This window comes from Nelusetta ayraudi, unplaced genomic scaffold (genome assembly GCF_046127955.1).
Source record: "Nelusetta ayraudi isolate G7.1 ecotype Tasmania unplaced genomic scaffold, CSIRO-AGI_Nayr_v1 ptg000019l, whole genome shotgun sequence".
In the NCBI taxonomy this organism is placed as follows: Eukaryota; Metazoa; Chordata; class Actinopteri; order Tetraodontiformes; family Monacanthidae; genus Nelusetta; species Nelusetta ayraudi.
Genome location: NW_027466069.1, coordinates 8983358 through 9009886, shown reverse-complemented (window position 1 = coordinate 9009886; position 26529 = coordinate 8983358). Strand labels below are relative to the sequence as shown.

The following is a 26529-nucleotide window of genomic DNA, read 5'->3' as shown; positions in this document are numbered from 1 at the left end:
GAATGCGGGGGGGGGGGGGGGCGTTTACAAATCCAACTTGCTCAACAATTTGGGTTTAATTGCATCCACGCCCGTCTTAATCCCCCAGCCGCTGCACGCCGCTAGCTTTTCACACGGAGCCTCGAGTGCAATCAGAGCCGGCGAGGCGGAGCGCTCGCCGCTCGCTCCCTGGCTGCGTCGCGCGCGCGAAGCCTGCTGCTCGATCCCCCGCAGGAGAGACTTCATATCACTGGAGCTGATTCTGAGCAGCGGAGAGAGAGAAAGAAAAAAAATCCTCTCACTCGAAATAAAATACCAGAATAACTTTAATGAAAAGTTTTTTATTCACATGTAATAACATATTTAAAAAAAAAAAAAAAAAAAACACATTTTCATGATTCTATATAAACTGCTTTATATATTTGTGTTACTCCAGCTGCGGGATTCAGGGTTCGTTTTTGAACTTGATGATGAGTCCTTTTAAAGATAAATAAATATATATATATACCCCCTCCCCCCCTCCTCCCCCACTCTACATTCACTCTTGGGCCCCTTTAAAAAGTGATGATGTAACTAAGTGACAGCTCCAAAGTAATCTGATCCTCGTAATCCCGCTGGGTTGATGGGCTGATGGTGCACTTTTCTCACATTCTATAATGAGCGGCGCGCAAACACTGGTGGTATAACGGCCCAGAGACCAGCGGGCGACAAATCAAGAGCTGTGATACAATAAAAAAAAGAAGAAAAAAGAAGAAAAAAAAACAGTCCCAGAAAAAAAATGACATGATTAAAAAAAATAGCTGCTCTCATTTTTTTTTCCAGGTCAGTTTTGTTCGTCGATGGGCCTTCGACAGTAGGGGCAGCAGTTGTGTTGCAGCACCAGGAGTTCGTAATCCTCACTGTGGAACATCTGCAGGGAGAGAAAAACAACACCGGTCATTGAACGAGTGTGTCTGGTGGGGGGGTTGAACTGGTGAACTTTTCATAATGCGTGTGTGTGTGTGTGTGTGTGTGTGTGTGTGTGTGTGCACCTTGAAGCAGGTGGGGCACATGGTGATGCTCACGTCGGGCAGCAGCGAGCGGAAGTATTCCCACTTGAGCGGCCGCGGCCAGCGCTTGATGAGCACGTCCCTCCTGCTCATGGAGCGCAGCACCGAGCGGCTGACTTTGACGGGGACGAACTTGGATCCCCCCTGCTGTGTGTTTGTGCGGTTGGTTGGTTGTTGGTTGTTTGTTGGTTTGTTTGGGGCGGAGAGAAAAACAAACACGTCCAGAAAATTATTCGCTGGACTTTTTGGGGGGTTTTTTTTTCGCCCTCTCGCTCTCCGGCGCAGCTGCTCCGGCCAGCTGGTGGAATGCGAACCCGCCTCCCTCTTACCTCGAAGCTCATTTTGGCTGTGAACGGGTCGTCCCCTTTATCATCCAGCTCGTCTTCGATCCTCAAAGCCTGCATCTCTGCTCGAGGTCACTCAAGGGGCCCATAACTCAACAACAAGTGCGTTCGAGAAGCTAAATGCGCGTCGGGTTGCGTGTTTTTTTTCTCCCGAGGCGTCGGTCACGTCGCGGGGCCGCAGGACCTCGGTGCCCTTGAGTGTCTGCTGCCTAATGCAGGTTAATCGCCCCGGCCAGGGCGGCGGCTGCGGCTCTCGGAGGGTTAGTGTCATTAAAATGAGACAGGAGAGCCTGGCTAACCCTATTAGCCGGACAGCTAAGATGACTTAGCGCAGACAGCTTACCCTGCCGACGAGGAATCCAGGCCAACGCCGACTAAACAGCTTCTTAGAGGCGTCGCAGGGCGGGGGGAGGGGGGGGCGCTCTTTCCAGGAGATGCGCGTTAGCGGGAGTTACCGTAGTGTTGCGGCGCTCGAGAGCGGCCTTGGTCTCCAGACCACTTTTTAAGGGTCTCGGTCTCGTCTGGGAGGCATTTCTACTCAGTCTTGTCTTGGGGATTTTGATTAAGACCGGTCGAGGCTCAGCCAACACTGCAATGACACGATAATAACGGAAAATAGTCCAGCCGCTGCCGTTTTACGCTCCGTTTGTGACACCCAGAGTGACACAGCCCCTTGTCCCTAGTTTGTTTATTTATTTAATTTTTTTTTTATGAGGCAAAGTTGTGTTTTTGAAAATGGAATTCGAAATAGTTGGTAAAGAAAATGATTAAGATACCTTGCTGAAAAGAGATGTTGCTTTTGGGTTTAGAAGCAACCTTGAATTTAAAAAAAGATGCTGGTCATTTTTCTTTCTGTTGTTTTTCTTTGATATATAAATATATAAATAATAGTCTGGTCTTGATCTCGGTACTCTCTAGTCTTGATGTCTTGGTCTCGGTTGGTGCGGTCTTGTACAAAATAGCTATGTTATTTATTGCACTGAATACTAAAAGCAGATGGAAAAAGTGGTGGGACTTAGAAAAGTCAGCCACAACTCCTTCATATCCCTCATGAACAGGACGTTTGATTATAAAGCGACTTCAGGCAGAGTTATTGTTTTTTTTATTATGATTCGTTTGTGTGTTTTTGTTCTTTTTTGCTGATGTGGTTTTTTTGTGTTTTGGGGGGGGTGGGGGGGGGGGGGGATTCCTAATTATGCCTCGATTCTATTATAGTTTAAGCTAGTTAGTGCACTTTTTAATATGTTCGAGTAATTTTCCAAGACTAAACTTATAAAGCAGCCAAAAGGATACGAGCGTTGTCCCCGTCGCTCCAGCTCGCCTCCTGCTGCTCCGCCTGAGGGACCTCCAGATCGATCAGGGACACGGCCTCCTCGTCGCCGACGCCCTCCTCCAGGTAGAACTGCACCAGCGGCAGCACCTCTGTTCGAGGCGGGGGGGGGCTACATTTATTAAAAACAAACAAGCAAACAAACAAGCAAACAAAGAAACAAAGGTCTGCGTGCCGCTGACCGTACGACGAGGCCGAGTAGATGAACGGCTGCCGGCAGTTGATGCACACGCTGCCCTGGTTGCTCAGCAGGGGGTTGTTGGTGGAGCAGCGGTAGCACATCATGCCCTCGATCAGGTCCTGCGGCGCAGAGATGGGACACGGTGAGGTGGACGGGGGTGGCGGTCGGGTAAGGGGCCAACGGTGGACCCGCCCCCCCCGACCCCCTATACCTCGCTGTCGTGGAAGGGTTTGGAGCGAATGGTGAGGCCGCCCAGCTCCACCGACTCCTGGAAGCGCGAGGGGACGTGCAGCTCCTGCAGCTTCTCGTAGGAATACCTGGCCAGCTTGTACGCGCCCAGCTTGCGGCTCTGCTTGGCGAGCGCGTACAGGGTGTTGCTGGCGGCTCGGGTCAAGGAGGGAACGGCGGCAGCGGTTTTTCACAAAATAAAAGCGATATTTCTTAAAATTCGACAACGCGCCACTGCGATTTGCAGGTGTTTGCACTGAATGGTGTGAAGAGCATGAGCCGTAATTAATTGCTTGTAAAAAACATTCTGTCTCCTGCTCCGTCCAAACATAGGGCGCCATTTTCACTTGCAGTGAACTGGTCACGTGACCCCGTCCGCTGACCTTTTAGCCATATTTCAGAGAGGTTTTCCCAAGTTTAGGTGTTTCCATGGCCAGTTTTTTTATTGCGATATTTAGGTTTTGTGCAATTCTAGGGGTTGATGGAAACACCACTAATGGCAAAAAGGGGGCAAACCCATATCTGGCTAACTTGCTTTAGGTGAAGACCCCTGAAACAGGAAAAGGCCACCCTGTACTTATTTTTTCCCCCCAAAAAAAACATGAGGCTGTGAAAAATCCCCCGTCTGTGATGTCACAAAGGGCACCGAGTCCTCTCCCACGTTAGTGACGCCACCACCAGCCCGGTTGGGGTTCGTCCCTCTGCAAACTAACTCAGAGCTTCAGCCGTGCAGGACGTGGAACTAAATGAAGCCTCAGTCTCAGCAGGAAGCTGCAACCCTGAAAATGAAGCGTTTTGTAGTAGGAGGCTGCAAACAGCGGGCTAAACATGCCCATATCTGGATGTCTATGTCTAGCTAGCTATACTAGGCCCCTCCACTGGTGACCTGGATAGAAGGGGAAAAAAAATAATGAAAGTATTAAAACTAACAAATGCATCCCATGCGGGAGAACTCACAATAACGCACGGCATTCATGTAAAAGTGGAGCAAACTGGCCTGCTGAGCCAAGTGCTTTCAAAGTTCAACATCGGTGGGGGGCGTCTGTGGGTTTTGCGCTAGTTGTTATTATTGTTGTTGTTGTTGTTGTTGTTGTTGTCGTGCGCGCGCGAGTAGGTGACGCGCTCGTTGCTTGTTTGCGCCGCTGTGGAGGCAGATTGGCGGAGCGAGCAGCTCCACGAGTGTCTCCTCCGCCGGTGTCAACGAGCCGCAGCTGCAAAACCTCCCCGACCCCGGCAGCTTCAACCATCAGGACTCGCTCTCCTCCCGGCACCCCTGCTCAGAGACTCTTCAGCTCCTCCCACACACACACACACACACACACTGATGAACTCGCTTGATGCGACAATAACGAACTGGCCGAGTTGAGCCGAGCTCCGTCGGGTCCCGAGTTCAAAGATTTCAGCCTCACTTTTGGGGAAACGGGACGATCGGCAAGATTTCCTCCTGGCTGGTCGGGCTTTTTCCTTCCTGGCGTGACTGCACGGGCAGAGCCGAGTGGCTGTGGGTGGCTGAGTGTCGCCTTTTTTATTCTCATATGACGGCACTTTCAGGCGCGTACGCTAACGCGCAGTCAAGCAATCAAAGCTTTTGTTTGAATAAGGGAGAACAAGCCTCTTGCTGGCATCGTCTCCTCCTCCTCCTCCTCCTCCTCCTCCACCTGTCATCACCACTTTTCCTTCTCTACGGCGGCGGCTCCTGCTGCCTTCCCACCGCTTTATCATCACCGTCATCTGTGCCTGCCTCAATTTCAGTTCGCCTTTCGCGAGGTTATTCCGGGGACGGATGCTGCGCTCGCGCCGCGCCGCGCCTCTCCGAGCCAATAGGTTGCTTTCGCGTGACGTCACACGGCTCAGATGGAGGGCAGGATGCTGGTAGCTCTCCTGGAGAAACACCAGTTGTTGTTTTTTTTTTTTGCAGAGTTCCAAATGTTGTTGTTGATGGTGACAAGTGTGAAAAGCTCACGGAAGAACGCTGTGTAAAGTGGATTTCAACTGCGACCGCTTCATCAGAGTAGACGGTAAAGATGGACATTACTGACTCTGAACAATCAAAGAATCCTCCCCCCTTACACACTACTGAGCACTACCTCATGAACAGTGAGTGTTGGGATTACTGCATAAAAGTAATCCGATTACTGCTGACTTATTTAAAAAAAAAAAAAAAAGTAATCTAATTACTTCTTTAACTACTTTGTTTCGTAAGCAGTGGATTACTTAGTAATAGACGCCAACACTGCTCATGAACAATATTTATGTAACCATACCAAGTCAAACCTTTTTAGCCCTTATTTAATTGCCTTTTCCCTATTATTTTTTGTAATTCATGTAATGTGAATAATCATAATGTATTCAGGAGTGCAGTCTTATGCGCCGTCTGCACCTTTGCCGTACAGGCACTTTGTGTTTTTTTAGACAATTAGTATCTCTACGCTGACTCAGGGCAACGCTCAAGGATTCCAATGGACCTGCTTTAACCTGTTTTTAACTTGCACAAATGGCCACAAATCTCTAATCTTATCTACTCTAGTAGCACCTTAGCTAGCTAACTGGGCTTTTGACATATTTGAAACAGGCTCTAAGTCTGTACAACCCAGACTCTCCTTAGACTTCCCCTCCTTTCTAATTCCTGGCCTCCCATCTGAATTCCGCACCCGCCTCCGCGCGTCGTCACCACCACCACTTGGCGTGACGCGACGCGACCGGCAGCTCACTGCTTGCGAGGCGTCTCCGGCAGCTGTGGGAGGATACACTTTGGAGATGCCTGGCGGTATTTCCTTGGTGAGGTTATTCAGGAGGAATCTGCAGATGTTGAAGAGGGTCTCGGGCATGTGGGAGCTGAACGGCTCATCCTGTGTGTGTGTGGGAGGGTTCGGGGGGGGTGAGGAGGGGGCGGAATTAGAAGAGAAAGTGAAGGGATTAGTACCTGTAGAGAATGTTTGATACAGATGTGCAAGTCCAACTCCAATTTTTTTTTTTTTTTTTCAAAAGGCTGCTGCAGAACCCCACAGAGCTCCAGACAGAAAAGGGAGAAACTGCAACAGCAAAACGCTTTAACCCCAAAAGCTGATTCATGGTTGGGAGTCTCAGGCGGCCGCCCGGGAGAGCAATAGTGAGACGTGAAGGCTTCCTGTTCTGGTGTGTGTCACAATGATGCCTCTTGCACAGGGGGGGGAGGGGGGGGGGGGGGGGGCAGCCAGAGAACAACCCCAAAAGGAAAAGCTGAAACAACAAACAGTGGAACGTGACAGAGGCCAGCCAGCCCCATACAGTGGCCATCACCAGAAAGGGCCTGTTTGGCTCTAAGTAGGTTATGGCTTAGGGCATGGGGAAGACTGCTGATTAGGTCGTCATCATGATTAATCAAGCAGCTGGTTGCCACGGCGACGGGGGTCAGCGGGGTTTCAGGAAGTGAGCCATTTTGACGGCGGCATTAAAGGGAACAGATCTGTCACTATGAATAGCCATATGTAATAGAGCCACCTGAACTTTCCTTTTGATTTTTTTTTTTTCCTCCCTTTGCGCGCATTAGCCCGAAAAAAAAGAAAAAAAAGAAAAATGTTAAAAAGTATAATAATGGTTTCTAAGTGGTTCAAGCTGATTAGGCTCCAGCTCAACGGCCTGAGCGTAACACCCTCAACCCTCTTTTGTCCACTTTGCCCGACACCCTCTCTGCATATGATCTTTTTATTTTTTCTTTCTCCTCTCCTGCAGCGTCCCCTTCCCTCCCTCCCTCCCTCCCTCTCCCCCTCTCTCCCTCTCTCCCTGCCTCCCTCCCCGTAGCTTTTCTTGGATTTAGATAAACGTACAGAGCCGGAACTCGCGGAACTTTGCTCAGACTCCAAGAGTTTTGACGAGTGAGTTTGCAGAAAAACGCGGAATAAGACGACGGGGGAAGGAGGCAGGAACGGCGAGGAGCTGTCCGTCAGTGCACTTTGAGCAAAACAACAATTAAGAAAAACATGTAGCGCCCGATGAATGTCTTACTAATGAAACGTAATCACATGCGGCGGGCGCTGCGTCCTTCACCCGGGACTTTTAATTTGACAGCCAATCTGCAGACCGTCTTAAGATTTTCCACAAGCCTCCTCCCCGTTTTTTGGTTGTTTTTTTTTTTTTGCCGGAGCTGAATGCGAGATTAGGGTCGACGGCGGCGTTCCTCACCGTGTAGCGCTGGATGGAGCGGTAGACGTGGTAGAGCTCGGCCAGATGCTGGAAACGGGCAAACTTCTTCAGCATTTCGTCCCTCTGGTCTTCGCTCTCTGCGAAGGCGGCCCAGCGCAAAAAAAACACAAACTGAGGTTAAACGACGAGGCGTCGCCGCCACAGACTTTTCGCCCTTTCGCTGCGGCCTCATCACCTCTGGCGATGTCCAGGCACTGCATGGACAGCATCCAGTAGTAGTAGCCCGCATCGTTGAACCTGTTCTCCACCACCGCATTCTGGGTGAGCTGCTCCAGGACTTTGACGGCTTCGTTCTGCCGTCCGGCTTTGTGGAAGGCTGACGGGTGGAAAAAGGAAAAATGAGCTTTTGGTTGAATATCAGAATTTAATATTGTTATTACAATGTAATCAAACTGATTGGATTGTGACGTTACATTTAGACTACATACATATCTGTTTACATTAAGTTATACCTGATATGAAAAGGAGACGTGTAATCAGCTGTGCTTTAAACACAAGACTTTCGTGTTTTCAACTGCAGTTTTTTTTTTTCTCCCCCCAGCAAAAAACAAAACAAAACACCAAAGCACTTTGACTTCACTTCCCATATAAACACAAGCTCATTATGGTCCAATCAGGGGGGGTAATTAGAAGCAGGTTGAGGGAGTGGATGTGACCAGTGACCCTGCCCCTACCAGCGCAGCAGGGGTCAGGACACACAAACACAGCCTGCCAATGTAAAGGAGCAGCGCAGCTACACGCAAACGTGGCCGTTTACGTCATAAAATCTAAACACAACAGGCCTGTTGTTGTTGAGTAATCATCGCAACAAGCAGTAACAACAGACAGGCGCGGACTAGCAGGTTGGATCCACCTGAACCTGGCACCAAAACTCATTAAAAAAAAAAAAAAACACACTTCACACAAAAACCAATCCAAAGACTGAAGCTTTGTGTGCTGGAACTGACAAATATGGCCACTGTTGTCACATCTGTTCAAATGACCTTCAAGGGAAGGCAAGGTCAACTGTTTAACGCCCTTTTGGTGAAATTGCCCCTTATATTAAACCCTTGATGAGTCAAAACCATGGCTGTATTACAAGAACTTGGTACTGGACTGGCAATAAGGCGGCGCAACGATTACTTTCTAGTGGCCACTTGAGGTGCCGCGCCCAAAAAAACCCATAGACTGCAAAAGAAAAAGAAGCGCCTCTAAAACTGCTGATAGGACGACTTGGACCTGAAACGCATTTTCTACTGCAGATTTTTCAATCATGGTCTTTCAAAAAAAAAAAAAGGCCATAAAATCACCAGAAAATATTGTTCCCAGGGTGAGGTTACGGCGACGTTCATGCTGCTGCGTCTCGGCTCATTCTGATTGGCCGATGCATCCTGACGCATCGTGGGAGTTGCAGCAGCATGGTGTGAAGTGCACATGCTCTCTTGAGCCGCATAACGCAGGAGCCAAAAATTTTGAGGGCATCGTTCAAACCTTCTCTGTTCTCCACAATAAACCCTTGATTAAATCCTTGGTGTGCGGTCAAAACTAAATTGAAACCAAAATCTTAAAAAAAAAATATATATATATATATATGAAGATGAGTGTAAAATTGGCCGGCAGTATAAAAGTTGAGCAGATCTACAGCAGTCAGTGGGGGGAGAGCAAGAGAGATGATAGGAGACAAGCCAGACGCCGATGACTCGCTCACAATCGCCGGTAACGCAATATTGTGTCATGACACAAATGTATACGATGAGCGAGACGCACGACCGGCGGCGAGCTCCAGCACAATCAGGCCCGTGGAGCCGCGCCGGGCTGAAGGCTGGTGGTGGGGGGGGATTATGTAGACGAGGGAAAACGCCCGCTGAGATCATAATCATAAATCTATGAGCTGATTAGAACTACGGCTACAGTTGGTAATCATCATCAGAGCCGCTTGTGCCAGTGGTGATTAGGAGGCAGGCGTGCGTGTCACTGAGTAGCAGGCAGGCCCGGGCCGCTGCGGCAAAGAGGATCATGTGCTGCCGTGGATACAGAGGAATTTTGAGGGATACGGAGCGAGGAAACTGTCGGCGTCCAGACACAGCTGACAGTTTTGGGGTTTTTTTTTATCGCTTCCACGTGTAAAACGTCGAGACTTAGCCCCCCCCCCCACCCCTCACCCCCCTCGCAAAGAGTCAGGGACGCTGAGATTTCAGGAGGCGCATTAAAAACGCAACGTCTGCCGGGGAATTTGATTTGACGCGTCTCTCCGACCGCTCTTGCGTTTGGGCACTTTGTGCGTAATTTGTTGTCGTCCGACAAGGCGATTAACCGCAAAGAGCACAAACACGTGCGTCTGATCCAGGAATCCAGCACTGAATGTCCTGCTTCAGCGACAGTTTGCGTTTGAACGGTCGTCTTCATCGCCAGGTGGCCAGACCAAGACAAGACGACATCCAAAGTCACATGACAAGTCAGTGAGATTTGGATGTTTTCTGTGGTTGTCGTTGCAGTAAACCCCACCAGAGTTTTTATAATAGAGATGAGCCCCGATGGGCCCACAGCGGGAAAATATGCAGAAATTTGAGCTGAACAAATTACCACTGCATGCTTTTATTCAGATGTCTGTGGTTCACAATGCGGCAATGATACGTTGATGATGAAGGAATCTCCGTCGACACCGACTTGATTGCAAAGAAAAACATTTATTACAAGGAAGCAGTCGAGTGTCCTTCAGGCACTGGTCCACCTGAGGGAGCTCTCAAAGCCCATAAGAGCATCTCCACATTTGCAGCTCCAGCCTCTTCACATCTAGAAGATATATGGGGTTGCCCTCTCTAATATAAACAATGTTTATTCTTAACCAACCAATTGGGCTCAACTAATAAAACCAATCTGACTTGATCCTTGGGCTTAGCACCTCTGAGGCGGAGCACATATGGCAGGGGTCATAAAATGCGTCATCTCCCCAGGTTAATCTTTTAATTTCCATCCATCCGTCATCCCTTTTCAAGAGCAGCTTATCTTTTAATTTAATTCATTAATTCATATGTTATTTATTTATTTACATCAGGGGTCATCAGGGGAATTCTTATTCTTTAAATTTTACCATTTGTTTCAACCTAAACAGAGCTGGTTTGGAAGACGTCAAGCATACAATACACCAGACGTCACATGTCCTACTTTCACCATACAACATCACCGCAGTGTGAACCTTTTACATTTTCCATAAATGTCACGCACAATTTGAACATCCCTAACTTACCGTGAGACGAGTGTGTAGCAGTAACGCCTGATTTTTACATTTGAGGCGACGCGAACGTATCCAGAATTCTACTACAGCAGATGCTGGACACACACAAAAAAAATAAATAGTCGCGATAGAAGAGGAAGAAGGGGAGGAAGTCCTTCAACAGTTTTACGATGCTCCGGGTGAAAAATGAATAAGCTGCCTGTGTGGTCCGACCGCACACTCACCTGACGCGCGCGGCCCTGCGGGTGGCGCCCAACTCACCTTTCTGCGCCTCTTCGAAGCGGTCGTTCTCGGCCAGCCACTGGGCGTACGGCACAAACACGTGGTTTTTGAACTGCGGGTGCTTCTCCACCAGCGAGAACGCCTGGCAAACAGACAAGTTGAAGGGGAGAGGGGGTGAGAGACTGACAGATGTGACGCGGCAGCAAACTTAAAAAAAAAAAAAAAAAAGAAAGAAAGAAAGAAAGAAGAAATGCGTCCCGGGAATGTGACGTCGCTGTGGGGTGAGTTTGTCTCGGCGGGCAGAGGGACACCAGCGGCTCCTCGTTATTGAGAGAGTCGCGTCCACGTCGGCGTCGCTTTCAATTAAAACCTGGCCCGGAGCGGCATTATTTAGCCGAGGACGAGCGTGATCGGACGATTTTATTTATTTATTTATTTATTTATTTTCTACGCTCAATTAGAAGGACGTGTGCAGCCGCTGCGAACGCCTGAATGGCAGCAAATAAAGAGCTTCTTGTCGCGCCCTGCGGACGTATATTTGTCTGTCACGGTGACAGATTAATCAAAATGTCCTCGGGCAAAACATGAGCCAACACACACACACACACACAACGGGGCTGTACGGTGGAGGGCAGGGGAGATGAGTACAAGTGTGTGTGTGTGTGTGTGTGTGTGTGTGTTGGGGTGTGTGTCATTTAAAGACACACTTTGTTTAAGAAGAGCCAGTGTTGAGTCTACACAGCATCACCACTAGAAAATGTCCCGAATTACCATAACCACTCAAATATTGAACATAGATACGTATATGTTTTACACAACGTTCTGTTTAAAATTGTGATTAAAAGGATGTTTAATGTTCTGATCTGTTTGGGATTCAGCCATTGCTTGGCTTTTTGTTCTGTTACACGTGTGTGAATTATTTAGTTCATTAAAGTCCAGCATGCATTTACATTTAGACAATGACATCATCAGTCTTTTGTGAGCTCACTTGTATATGGATGAGTAACACACTGCATTACTGAGCATGATGATGCTCCTTGTTTAGTGTTGATTCGAAAATATCAGATTATAGCCGCTAGAATAAACTAGCGGACACCACGGGGAGGAAGAGCAGCGTCGACGAGCGACGACCACGCGGCTCACGCTGAAGCTCCAGCCTGAGCCTCGGTGTCCTTCTCCACCCCGGTGAAGCACATGAATCATTACAGCTCCCACATCCCCGCCTCCGTCCTCCATCCCTCCTGACTTTCTTTGTCATTCTTCCAGGATTAAGCCCAACGTACTCCGGCCTGACTTCGTCGGTCTAAACATGTGACGCCGACCCCGACGTTCTGCTTTTTTTTTGGCTGTTTCACACCAGCGGAACGGAGGGCTTCGCGTTCTGTGATTGTCATTTATTTAGCTTGATTAAAAGGGTGCTGCCGTGCTGTGTTATGTTACACCCCCCCTCCCTCCGACCCTGGCCCCCCCACGCCTCCCACACTAGAAAGCAGGGATTTTACCGCGAGCAGAAATCAGCCGTATAAGCTCTAATCTTTAAGCATAAGACTTTTTTTTCTTTTTGCTTCGCACTTTCTTACGCAATAAATTACAGCGACTTGGAAGTCCAAATCCTGGTGGTAAGTAATGGAGTGTGGAAGTGCGTGTGTGTGTGGTCAAAGTTTCCAGCAGTCAAAGGAAATTGCACCGCATGCCACTTCTTCCTGTTTGCATGCTGCTACGCTTAATATATTAAATAAAACATACACGGCTGCAGACCCTCCGCGGATCCGAGTGTGCCGAGGAGCCGGAGCGCTTTACGGCGGCCGCCTCTTCAGCCACGCCAGCGGCTTATTGGGGTCGTCCCTTCCGAGGGAGGCGCACGCGTGATATTTATGGGGATTGTCTCAGGACGGCGCATGTGTAAGCCCTGACGAGCGGAGCAGGTGTGCCCCCCCCCCCCCCCCCCCGTTGCCCTCCCTGCCGCTCGGAAGTGTGTCAGACCTCTTCCCAGTGTAGCGTCTCCACGTGCAGCTGCACCAGAGCCTGCAGGTCGCCCATCTTGGAGTAGGTCTCGGAGGCGTAGCCGTGGTGCTGCAGCTTGGTGAAGTACAGAGCGCACTTGGCCAGGGGTTCGCGCTCGGCCTTGTCCAGCTTGCGGGCGATGCCGATAAGCCTGGGTGAGAGCGGGGGGGGGGGAGTGATGGGAAGCAGGCAGCAGGTAAACGACACAGACTTGCAGATCCAACAATGCATATTTGACCCCGACTGCAGTTGGCTGTGTCGAGCAACTGCCGGCACGGCGGGAGGCGCCAGGTTCTGCAGACCGGCAGGTCAAACCGAGCCAGTGGGAAACTGATGCGACCATAAGACGCTGGTTTATCAAATTATCTGTTTGCTCAAAGCCACACGCATGTGTGTGTCTGTGTGTCTGTGTGTCTATAGCTGCGTTTCCATAACCCCTAGAATTGCGCAAAATCTAAATATCGCAATAAAAAAAAACTGTTAATGGAAACACCTAAACTTCCCTAAAAAATGATGCAGATTTGACGCAAAATGTTTTGCTCCTCCATCCTCCTCTAGGTGGCGTCCTGCGGGACAAGATTTTACGAGAATTACGGCTTATGCGCTTCACACTATTCAATGGAAACACCTGCAAATCGCAACATCGCTTTTATTTTGCCAAAAACTGTGATGGAAACGCAGCTTATGGAAGCGAGGAAGTGAGGTGGCCGTCATTTCCTACTTTTCTCAGCTACCACTAACACGTCATTGCACCGCTGAATGTGAATTGTGTGAATTTGTACTTTTTTTGTAGCTATTTTTTTTTCTTTACTAAGCAATGCTTTGTTACACATGATCAAAAAAAAATCTTTAATTTATCTCGCCTTCGGGGAAGTGCCTGCTAAAGCGTGCGATATATAACGGGTTGAAGGGCAATATCACATTTTTTTAAAACACACCGATCACACATTCACAGATTTATTTCGCGCTATTTTAAATTGAGGAGCCAAACGTTTGAACTCGGGGATTGAAATCTTCGGCACTTATCGGTAAGTCGGGAATAGTGACGCTTGAATGTGCAGCCCGGCTCACTGTTATTGGCCGGTTGTTTCTTCTTCTTCTTTGTTTGCAACTCTGGAGGTGTTTTCACTCTTATACTAAATACAAATGACATTTAAGTTTCACTTCAATTCTTTGTAGGTTGATTGCCAAAGATGTTTTTTTTGAAAAAGGTCAAAATATTTTTTTTGGGGGGAAGGTAGTAGTAGTAGTAGTAGTAGTAAGGTGCAGATTTGTGGAAACTGTGCATACATTTTCGGAAAAAGACAGGGGGAAAGGGTTAAGCTGAAATGGCAGGGTGGTGGAAGTACAGTGGAGGGCTTATCTATAGTGACTGACACGTACATGTCTGCCCAGCCGTGCTCTCCTATAATGTCTATGGCTTTGAGATGTTCTCCTGCTGACAGGTACATCTCTGCCGCCGCCCGGGGCTCCTTGCTGCTTTTAGCCCAGTCCGCCTGCTTGGTCATCAGAATCCGAGAGCTTTTAGGGTCTGTCGCTCCGACAAAATCCTGCAGAAGAGAGGGAGAGAGAGCGATAGAGAGAGAGAGAAAAAAGCCAGACGATCATATTGAATCCGAAAAGTCACATTTTACCCAGATTCCAAGCAGTTATCTGGGAGAGAGGAGCATAAAGGACGTCCAGCTCAGACAGACAGACAGACTGGGGAGGGGAAACTGTGTGAGGAGGGGAGTCACACAGGCAGCGGGAGGTGCTGGAGGGCTGGAGGGCCGTCCCCTCCGGTGTCCGTCCTATCTAAAACAAACAGCCTGTGGGCCCAGATGGCCGCGCAGCCACATAAATATACAGCAGCCACATCAAACACGCATTAAAATCTCGCACGCACGCACACACACACACACACCGGTCTGCTCCGGAGACGTGAACGTGACGCCGATGATCAAAGTGTGCGCCCACATGTAAACATAATAAAGCTCGGATTTGTCTCCGCCGCCACTGTGACCCCCCCCTCCATCAAAGTGCCTGTGAAGAGGCCCGACTCTCTGCCTCATTTCTCTCCGCTTCGGCCCCCTTTTTTCTTTTTCCTTTTTCCAACCGGCGTCCACCGGTGCGAGATAGCCCCGGTGTTGCGGAGAGGGAGACGCGCTGCGCGCCGATTGGATTGATACGAACGGAGAATCGGCTGATATACGAGGAGATGAAAGACGGACGGTTAAGAGGCCCCGGCGAACACGGCGCAGGAGGGCCTCCCCCCCCCCGACTTGGCATGGCCGCGCGCGCCGAGGAAAAACATGTTCAGGTCTCGTGAAATTACGAACGCGGAGGCCCTCGCCCCACTTCGTTCTGATACGGCCCCGGCTAATCGACGGTCCAATCACCCAGTGGGGTGGGTAATGAAGCATAAAACTCAGTTACAGCACTTTTTTTTTGGGGGGGGGGGTATATGAGTATTGCTTTTTCTGACGACTTTTTACTTTTACTGCCTACTTTTGCACACAGATATCTGCACTTTCCACTCCTTACATCACTACTTTTAAATAATGGAAACGCAGCTCGTGATGTTGTGTTGTTTAACATCAAAGCGGATCATATTTTAGAGGGAGATTATTTCAGAGTACCTCAGCTTATCAACGCACGTTTTGTTACATTCATTGCAAACAAAAATGATTTTCACTGTTTTCTTAAGTGCATTTCAGGACTTTCTTACTTTTACTGAAATAAAGGAGTTGAATCAGTACTTTTACCAGAGTATTTTTTGGTTTACACAAGTATCCATACTTTTACTTAATCAGAGAATGTGAATGCTTTCTTGACGTTGCTGCAATCACCTTGGCGTACTCGAACATGCGCAGGTCGGTGTACATGCTCAGGGCTTTTTGCTCGTGGCCGGTGCGCTTGTAGAGCTTGGCCGCCTCGTGGAATTTGCCCTGGTAGGCAAAGACGTCTGCCAGGAAGAGCTCGTTGTCGTTCTCACCCCTCTTCTTCCTCTCCTGCAAAAAAAAATAAAACAAAATCTGTCAACACAAAACAAATATTTGCGCGCATGCGCACGGATACGCAGGAGGACTTCAAAATGTGAGACGTGTCAGAAACTCTGTGCTGCTTACTCGAGGCAGGTCTTCATTTTTAACTAACTATAAGGTCCTATACCATCCATCAGCGTGATAACAGAACAAATGCTCTTTTTATAGAATGCAATGAAGAGTTCTTTCATCTGGCTGAAAATAGAACGCTTTAAACCAAATGCCACTTCACCTTCTTGGAGAAGAGAGGGTGGCAGGCAGGCGCTGTGTCATCACGGGAGGCAAATTGAAAAAGATTTAAGCGTGCGTGTATGCTCGCTGTCAGGGACGGCGTGTGCGCGCGTCCCTGCAGTTTGTATACATTTTCCACGCGTGTGTGTGTGTGAATTGGAGCCTTGAGAGGAAGTGAGTTCCACCCGCGCTCTGGTTCGCAGCATGTGAAGCGTAGCCAGGCTTTAAAGTGAGCAAATTAAGTGTACGATGACCATAATAGTTTTGGTCCAGAGGGACTTTTTACTAATTGCAGTGATGTCATTTCTGGCCTGGGAGGAGGAGAACTCGCCAGTGAAGAGAGGAGAACTGGGCTGAAGTGCAGGAATTACCTCGATGCTACTGATGAGCTCCAGGTAGCGCAGGTCTCGGATTCTGATGAAGGCCTGCAAATAGAAAAGGGACAAGGAAGCATTGAAGCGGTAAGCCATAAAAAATATCACCCCTGTGTTTTTGCTATGCAGCCCTCAAAAACACATTCTGACCCCACACGGTCGTTTATATTGACTGCGTTGCATAAGAGCTGCGGATAAGGAAAAAAAAAGCACAAAAGCAGAGAACGGTGCGTTCCTATTATTCTGTCGAGAGGTGGAAAGGTCAAAGCAAAGCGAGTGGGCTGACGGCTGGCGCAGTCTGAGTGTTCGCCACTGGCCTTCTTGGCGGTGTCAAAGTCGAGTCCCTCCAGGGCTTCCGTAGCCAGATCCCTCCAGTCGCTGTCCGTCACGCCCAGACAGGCAATCTGATAGGCCTCCTTGAACATCTTCCTCTCCAGGTACTGGTACATGGGCGCCGACTGGGCAGAGTGGAGAGGGGATCATTGAAATAGGCCAATGCAGCTGCATTTCGCACAGCAAACGTCTCCTTAAAGGTTAAGTGTGTAATTTTTGGAGATTTTGAAGAAGAAACGGCAAAACCAAGCGGTTATATTTCAGATTGCAGCGTCTTTCACTCTCCCTCCCCCTCCTGAGCTTGCCAGTAAACTACGGTGGCCTGCACACCCAAACCTGGATACCTCATCCACCTTCTTATTTTTTTGGTTCATTTTAAGACACGAGTTGTCACCCACATTACGAAACGGACCCTCTGGATTGTCCACACCGGGCTTCCTTAGAAATATAGTGGTGCAAGATGGCAACTAACTGGCAATGTGTATACTTTTGGTTGGTAGGCTATAAATAAAACCTGTTCTAAAACTGTACTGCAAGTACACACTTTTATTAATGCATTCATGTGCGGTATATTAAGTTTTTACCAATATAGAAATCATAAATAAAGCCAAATATTACACACTGGACCTTTAAGTGCAAGGACATCGGTGTGCGTCACCGCTGAAGCACAGGCTGGGGCTTTCACGTGCACGCACCTGAGGCACCTCAACCGCCGACATGGAGTACACGTGGAGGCAGAAGATCTTGGAGCCGTTGTAGCCGACCATGAAGCCCTGCATTTTCTGCTGGTGCACGGGGAAGTTGCTGGCCTTGATGTTGAGGTAGCCGTTGCCAGAGAAGCACAGCATGTCCTCGCACTGGGTGTTCCAGGCTACGCTGTTAGCATTGGGCTCCTATGGGGAGGAAAGGAAAAGAAGGGAGGCAGGTTAAAAAAAAGAAAGTGAGGAAGGCCGGGTCGGGTCTGGAGGTGGCTGCGGAACACAGGCGCAGCGATGCATGAGTGCATAATGTACGGCGACCTGATGAATGTGATTCTACGGAACGTCATTCCGACCGGCTGCACGTCTGAGATGCATTTTGAAATCCGGCCAAGGCGGCTTCGTCCGTCCGCTTGCCCGCCCGCCTGCCTGCCGCACCCTTAATCCTGCCCGCTGACCTGAAAGAGCAGCTCCTTGCTGTTGATGTCGTAGACCAGGAGAGTGTTGTGCTCGTCCACCACGGCCAGCTTGTTGCGGGAGGCGCTCATGTCCAGGCAGCGCACGGACGTCGACAGCTTGAGCAGCGTGATGGGGAACTGGTTGTCGACAAAGATCTTCAGGATCTACGTCACGTGCGCACGCACACAGACACACACACACACAAGGAGCACCGTCAGTACAAATGCAGCTAAAATAGGAAAAGCAAACACTAATGTTAGGCCGCGTTCACACTGCCAGCCAAAATATAAACTTGAAAACTAAGCTGGTCTCCGTGCAGCCAATTTGTTGTTTTCTTTGAAGGGCGATACTCACAGCGCCGTTCTTTAGACCAACCAGAAGCCCCTCCCTGCCTGGCGGACCACCGATCACTTTAATGTAGCGAATCAGAGACTCCATCACCCATTCTTTCTCCCTGAGACCGGTGAAGGACATGCACTGAAGCCTTTTCTCCTGCAGGAAATAATGAAGAGAGAGGGAATAAAATGATGTGAGGTACGAGCACAAATGGAACGCAGACTTTCATATCTTCCGGTAATTGTGCCATCATTATGATACCCTCATCGGTCTTTCCGCAGCTTTCTTTCAAAAAAGAGGGCCGCTCAATGTGGTTTTAACATCCCAAAAAAAAAAGAAAAAAAAAAAAAAGAGATGCCATAAGGATGAGGAACGATTTGATGTGACACAGGCATGCAAGTCCTGTGCAGGCGCAGCCCATTTATACGGTCTGAAAGCCGTCTGAGGCCCGACACGCCAGCTCACTTGTAACAGAGACATCTGAAGCGCCGCTGTCACAGCCAGGAAGATTTAGAGGGAAATAACCTCGGGGTTATGGCTTCTTTCCCCCTGCCGCTCTCTGTCAAACAGGCGGGGTTCGCGCACAGATGAGAAGCAGCGGCGGAGACTGCGAGGGGACACCCGCAGGTTTATACTCTGGCCCTTCTCCGTCACTCAGTGGGGAGAGTGAGCGGAGGAGACGCTGCAGAGCACGCAGGCAGCTGGAGCCTCTTGCAGACTTTAGGCAGGAACATCTGGGAGGACGGTGACTTCACCACACTCTCCTTCTCTCTCTCACGGTAGTTTGGCTCGGGCGCGATTGCTTCACCACTGAATCACTCTGTTTTTATCTGGTTAATAGTGCTGAAATCTCCCTGATGGGTTCTTGTGCAATCCCGACGAGTCCGTTTCAGAGCGGAGAACAAAAGACGGGAGTGGCAACGGCGGGGGGAATGGGGGGGGATATTTTGTCTGAGAGGTGCGGCCGAGGGAGCGGCACTCGTCCGATTTGGTGAGAAAAAGGCTGAGAACACAAAGACGGCTTGGAAAACACAACAACTCGTCTGACCTGACACAGGATGATGTGCAGGGAGCAAACCACCAGCAGGTTGCACTCAAACTTCTTGCAGATCTTCTCCTTGACGCGGTAGTGCATGTCCGAGGAGTCGTCCGAGTAGAGCTCGTAGATGAGGATCTTCTCGGGCAGCTGGATGGCGAGGCGGTTCCTGTAGATGGCGATCTTCTTCACCAGCTCGCGACACTTGATCCTCACTAGAATCACACCGAGAGAGTTACGACCAAAAAAAAAAAAGTCCAATCGTCGCCCGCCGGATGAGCTTTATTGCTTTGCGTTCTTTTGCGCGCTGAAATTAAAGCTAGACTCCCGTCTACTCAAAGAAAAGAGAATGAATGAAGGTGAAATGAGGAGAGACTGCAGGCGGATCTATTAAAGGTCTCACAGGCCCTTTTAAAGGGAACTGGGGTGTTTAATCGTGCAATGTTCATCATCTCAAAACTCCCTGAGTTTGCAGGAAGAAATGGCAAAATAATGTTTTTGTTTTAATAATTCCTTATAACACCGTACGCAATACCTCAGAGGAACAACGAGGGTGTAGGGATGTCCGATAATATCGGCCCGATATTAGCATTTTTTGTAATATCTCTGCGTATCGCTATCGGTTTTTCCTCCGATAATGAAAACCTGATAACGGCGGGTTTGGCCAAACGTGCCTGAATAAAATCATGGATGCATGTGGAGGTGCAGGTTTTGTTTTTTGCTCATTCCCATTACAGGAGACAAAACGTTGAAAATAAATATTGCACTTTTCCATAACTTATGTGAAAGTGGTGTTCTTATTTTCTACAGACAATGTTAATGTAAACACCTGCATATATCAGTATCGGAAATTAAGCGTTTGGACGATATCAGCTGATTGGATATCGGCGAAAAGTCAATATCGGACATCTCTACAAGGTTGAATTGTGTGATAAACCTGTCCTCGGAATAACTTTTCCCTCTACCCTTGTCAGTGATGAGAAACATACACCGTTTCCTTTGCTTGGTTCTCTGTTGAGAAGGTGTTCGCTAAAACGCATCTCTTGAAATCGACCCCTTGTGAGGTCATAAAGGGCACCGACAAAACATCCCAGCCTGATGTTTGCTTTACCCTGTGAGACCGTCTCGCTTGTTTTTGTCCCCTGTAGCAAAACATACAAAAGTTTGAACAAAGTATCAGTTTTAGCAGGGAGCTAAAACTGAGTCTGTTCACAGGCGGATGGAAAAAAAAACACCGTTTTCTCAAGAACTGTTGAGTCTTTTTGCATAATTAATGGAGTGAAGCAGCTCGACTGGAGTCTGAGATGATAAATACTCTTTAATGGGTCTTAAAAGGGGTTTGATTATCACTGTCGGGGAACTTTACAACAGTCTGAAACAATGTAGGTAACTCATTTATGTCACTGTGTGCGTAGTAGTTGTCCTTGCGCCTCCTCGGCACACGAGCCAATGCGGAGGCTGCAGCTCACACCATTTCCATTAGCGTTCTCACTAGTGGGGGACGCCTCGCTGCGCTGCCTGCAACCGCTCAGTCTCGAGTTGTATCGGCCTCATGGTCGGACAAACACGGCGTGTCTGAGGACGGGCGAAGCGGCGGCCAGAGTTCAAGCTCAAAAGGGTTGGAAAGTGCAGAGTTGACATATCCGATCCCATGGATGTATTACAATATCTGGATACAGGACTTCCAATGTGGCTGTTTTTTTCCAGTGGCAACTTGAAGTACTGCAGCCAAAAATCCCAAAAAGCAGTTTTCCCACAGAAACGTGCGTAAAAAAAGGGTTGACAGGATGCCTCCAACCTGAGTTTATAACAAACCTTTGTATTGTGTATTTTTAAGTCAGGGACTTCTAATCTGTCGGAAGCAGGAGAACCTGGAGAGAACCCAGGCAGACACAGGCAGAACATGCAAACTCCACACAGAAAGGCCCCAGGCCTGGAATCCAACCCACAACCTTCTATCTTCTATCTATTAGATCTTTAAATCTTAAAACTGCTCACGAAGCCGCGACTCAATAGAAACAGCTCAGCGACCCACTTTTGGGTCTCGACCCACCAGTTGAGAAACGCTGCTTTGCAGGTACGACGGGACTAAACTTTGAAAAATAAAACACAATTCAACTCAAGTGGAATTAGCGTTTCTCATATTTTGTCCCTGCGACACACAGATCTCTGCCGACGCTCCAGGAGGAGGCGCCACGGGGGTCGGCTGTTGCAAACCCAATTTCTAGCTGCAAAAAGCAAAAAGCGTTCACCCTTTTGCTCGGTGATGAGGTGCTGGACAATGACGTCTGTCATGCTGTCTCTGTAGGCATAGCGATCCTTGTAGAGGCCGTGAACCGTGCTGAAAATAAGCTGGTAGCAGGCGACGGTCCCATCCTGGCAGCCCAACACCTAGACAAGAGATAACAAGGAGGCAGCACATCCCATTAACACCTCCGAGAAAGGAGTGCGAGAGCGAGACAGAGTGTACCTGTTGTTACAGCAGCCACCCAGCGGAAGTGAGAGAAGCTGCCAGCAGCCAGTTGGCTCTCGGGTGTCTCGCCAGTTCTTGTTAAATATGGCGAAAGGGAAAAAAAAGCGTCTCGTGTTGCCGTACAGCTGAGGAGGCAACGCGTAAACAGTCACGCACCCTCACATCAGACTATTCCCACTCTTTACAAACATTCCCTCGTCTCGCGGCCCCGCAATATTGCCGACAGATTTCCAGATTTTTTTACTCCCGAGCTGCAAGACCCACCACAAAGTTGGAGTCGGGCTTCACCCGGCACGTCCACACCCAGGCGCCCAGCTCGCCGACGGTGCCGAGCCGCACGCCCACTTTGGTGTAGAGGGACGCCTGCTTCTCGGAGCCGCCCATGACGATGTACTCGCCCTTGGAGAAGTAGCTGACGCAACAGGGGTCATAAGTCAGAGTTCTGTCTTTTCCAATCTGAGGGAGGGACAAGAGGGAAATGTTAATTAAAGCGAGTTGAAACCGGCGATGCTCGCATTACGCACCCGAAGGCCCGGGGTCTAAACCAGCCCCAGATGAAAACACAAATAATACATTGTTCTCCGGTTGAAAAAGCCGCTATTGTGTGTGTGTGTGTGTGTGTGTGTGTGTGTGTGTGTGTCCGGAGTGCACTTCTGCAACATTATATAAGCCTGTCTAAGTGTGCGCGCATCTGTTTTCTCCCCCTTGAAAAAAGCTGCATGACAAATGAAAGCTGTTGTTTTTTTTCTGTTATTGTCACTGCAAAAAAAAAAAAAAAAGATTCCCTTCAGAATGACCACTGAAATTCTGCCGAGGGTTAAAGTGTCCCAAATGGGAGATTACTATTCCACTCCACAGAGGGCATTTTGGACCGAGAGCCGCCGAGGCATCTTCACTCCAGCACGAGAGCGAGATGCTGGGAAGACCTATTTGAGACGTTCGCTCCCCAAATGAACGAAAGGAGAGCGCGGACGGACGGACGGACGGACGGGTCAGCCGAGCTCCAACATTTTGCACATTCTGCTCTCGGTTATCGCCGTCGGTCAGTGACCTTCAGCCGCGCAATAGGGCAGTTAGCAGCCGACGGTGAAGCGACTGGAATGAGAATCATCACCTTAATGTGTGAGGCCACGGGGGCGGTTGGGGGGGGGGGGGGACGCCAGTGGGAGGAGGCCGGAATTAAAACCGAAGGACGTCGGCGACTCGACTCGCGCACGAAGAACGGGCTGCTCGAGTGTGGCGCCGCTATTAACGGGAAGCCAAGTGCTCAATTAAATAAATCAACGGACCATTGACAATACACGAGCTTGCGGCGCGTCGGGTTTTGCAACAATGCATGTTTGTCTATAATTGCAATTTTTCACCCTCGGGGCAATTAGGAAGGAATGAGGCGGCGTAAAAGGAGAGGGGGGCGTCGGGGGGAGGAGTGGAGGGGTGGGGGGGAAGCGTTTAATCGGAGAAGGATTACTTCCAATGTACCGTTATGGTTTCAATAGACCCTGACAGTCTGATTACAACAGGAAACACCCATCTTAAAGCTAGTTAAGAGTTCTCAATGCTATATGTCTGGAGGACTTTGGCAGTCCCCTGAGTGCTCGCTTTCTATTGCCACAGCAGGAAATAAATAAATAAATGCAGCGACTTGATAGTGTCCCTGAGTCTCCTTGTTGTTCCACTGCATGGTAATGAGGACTGCCTATATTTAGCCGCCTAAATGCCCTTTTTCAGTTCCATGTAGCGAAGGTGGAGGATTAAACCGTTTCAAGGCGCCGTACTTCAACAGCAGGACACTGTAATTACATGCGCGTCTGAACTGCACATTTGCAAGTGTGCGTGTTTTTTTTCTTCGTGTTTTTGTTTGCCCTCAAGTTCCATCGCTTGGCCCCCGGGGACACTTCAGAATGTGGACCTGAGACATTCACCTGTTTCCCACTGAGCTGATAGAAGGAGAGCCTCTGACCCCAGTCTGCCACAGCCAGAATGTCATTGTGCTCGTCCCTGTGAAAAGACAACAAAATGCCTTTAGGCATTAGTGCTCTGTCAACACGCCGCGCTGACGGGGCTTTAGCTGTTTTCAGTGTTATCGGAGACATATGGTCAAGCCAGATCGGCTGACAATGGGAGAGCGTTTGGCTTTGGCGACTCCGTCCCGGGCAATTGTAGCAGCATGACAGCCTATTGTATTTATCTTTATTATTATCATATGATATGCCGTAAGCCTATGTATGCGTCCGCATAAGCCGCTGTTTTGGGCGGAATTCATCCCATCAAATCCTGTTATCTGCAGCTCGCCACGGACTGTGACTGGACAACTTAGTTCTGTTGACATTCGCTGCTTTTTGTTAATACAGCTTCACTCACCTATTTTGTTCATACTGTATATCGCAATGCATTTCGGAAAAATACTTGTATTTTTATGACTATATGTGCATTTGTTATTGGTATCTATCTGTAGATCTATCTGAAACGTGAAACAAAAGATATATATATATTTTCAAGGCTGAACATATGTTCTGACACTTATATCTCACAACAACTACTGACCAAGTCTTCAGTCATACAGCCTTTTCTTCATTCTCCATTATCAGCAGCTTCTTCTGGCTTATTTTTTCCCCCTCACTTACACCCTCACAGCGACGCCCTCAGATTTTAATTAGCTTTTGAGAAGTGACTGGCAGTGGCTGCAGGTGAGCTCCTGGCTCGAGCCCTGGATGAAGGAAGCATCAAAGCAGGGACAGCTGTGCCCAGCCATCATTATTTCAGCCCTTACAAAAAAGATTTCCTCCTGCTGTGATTGACCACTGCCACCTACTGGCTACCGTACACCCGTTCAAAATGCAAGAGGACTCATCATGGTAAACAATGTGAAAGTGAGAATTATTTTGTTAGAATTTGACAGGTTTTATGAATCGCTCGCACTCACTTGGAGGGGTTCCAGGCTATGGACCAGATAGGAGAAGAAGAACCTCCCGGACGCTCTATCTTGACCTTTTCTTCTCCATTCTTGTTACAAATGCTTACCACTCCGTTCATCATTCCCAGGGCCAGGTACTGACCGTCATTTGTCCACCTTTGATAGAAATTTGTATTAGAAAATGATGACAGAGGTCCATATAACTCCGAACGGAGACTTCACTTACCCACAGCATGTTATTTTGCTGTTCACTTTATGCTTGTTGACAGATTTTTGCTCTGGGGACCAAAGGCCTATAAATACACGGGGTAGATAAGAAAAACTATTTTGTTAAAAGCTATAAATATTTGCTATTAAGCTACAACATTTTAAAAAGAGACCTAGATTTTAAATTGAGACAAACATCTTAAATGGTTATTGCACTCACCAAAATCCCCAGAGGAGCAGGACGCAAGTTGGTGGGTAACAGGGTTGTAGGCGACACACTGGATGGAGTCATTGTGACTGCAGATCAAGTTCGAAAATGAGGGCTGATTAGATTCATGATGTTGGACATTTGTCAGTAACTTCAAGAGCTGAGTATAATAGGTAAAGTGAAACATACGTGTATTTTAAAATACCCTCCAGTTTAGACGTCCAGATGATGATGCTTTTGTCTGCAGAGCCTGAAGCAAACCTTTTACCTGCGTGACAATGGAGTAGCAATGACGAATCATCATGACAATAACAATGGTGGCTATAATAGGACAAGAAGACGTAGGCTTGTAATGCTAGTCTAGTACCATCTTTGGCATATGCCACGCAGTACACTATGTCTTTATGTCCTTTCAGAGGCTGGATAAGAGACCCATCTGTTGTATCATAAACCTGCAAAAAAAAAAAAAATTGCAATGTATTAATGATGGTGTATAAATGCAACTGTTTCGAGATGTGACCCGGGTAAAGCCTTACCAGGACACGAAGCCCGGCAGCAACGATGAGCTGGCTGCCATCAGGCTTGAAGGCAAGGTCATAAACACTGAGAAAGAAAAATCCAATTAATTACTTCATTATCGTTTTTTATTATCATCTTATTTTCACTATTTGTGTAGTGTTCTTGAAAATGAGAAGAAAAAGAATTATACCATTATGAGCCAAATGAAAGCCCCTACTTATTTTTTATTGCCTGCTGTGGCTGAGTTCAACATAATTGAAGTTATAGCTACAAAACCTAAGTCAACATCAAGTAAGTTGATGCAAACTGTCGCAAAGTGACTGACCTAATATAATAAATAAATAAATAAATAAATAAATAATGTTAAATAAATGTTCGCAAAACCATGAAAACAGCTTTTCAGGATTGCTGTTACAAAACGGTTTTTTTAAACACTCGGGATTCATTACAGGAAAACAGGACAGTCTAAAGAAGAAAAAAAATATCACATAACAGAATTAGATCCAAAATCAAGCATGGAAACGCAATGGTAACCAAAACCTCACTGAATTTAGCTAGCTAGCTCTCTGAGTTCGAAAAGAATAATTAATTACACGACAAAAGAATTGGTAACATTCTTCACTCCTGCCAGGACAGATAGTTTGACATTAAACTTGACTAAATACTACAGCTAATGCTAGCTTGACTGGCTAATACGTTTACATAGCAACGGTGGTTGCTAACCAAGTAGCGTCTGATCACCGAGCAGTGGTTTGAGAGCGTAGCAACAAAATGTACTTTCTCACCATTGGTCCCGAATTGTTTCCTTCCATGCTAGAACGGCTCTCATTTCCGAACTCTTTCAGAGCAAAATATGTATTTGTTCAGGGCCCTTGCTGCGGTGCGCCCATTTCCCTTCAATATACGAGTAAAACTGACTAGTATTTACTGATGTGCAAGAAGAATGCACGGCTACAGGCGTCAAACAACAGCTAGAGCCGATGCC

At 48.1% G+C, this 26529-nt stretch overlaps 1 protein-coding gene across 1 annotated transcript; it reads right to left on the bottom strand.

Annotated features, from left to right (window-relative positions):
* Positions 1-349: 349 nt before the first annotated feature.
* ift122 (intraflagellar transport 122 homolog (Chlamydomonas)) lies at positions 350-26529 on the bottom strand. The gene is made up of 29 exons (XM_076027003.1): positions 26330-26529; positions 25562-25628; positions 25393-25477; positions 25215-25293; positions 25038-25114; positions 24837-24903; positions 24620-24766; positions 23619-23694; positions 21961-22152; positions 21476-21614; positions 19236-19438; positions 18206-18343; positions 17851-18015; positions 17390-17587; positions 16679-16819; positions 16359-16412; positions 15562-15723; positions 14117-14283; positions 12713-12884; positions 10769-10871; positions 7469-7609; positions 7273-7370; positions 5860-5960; positions 3095-3260; positions 2885-3002; positions 2666-2794; positions 1358-1434; positions 1011-1175; positions 350-889 (listed from the first exon to the last, which is right to left on the bottom strand). The coding sequence occupies exons 1-29, from the start codon at positions 26371-26373 to the stop codon at positions 803-805; spliced, it is 3558 nt and encodes a 1185-aa protein (XP_075883118.1). The 5' UTR covers positions 26374-26529; the 3' UTR covers positions 350-802.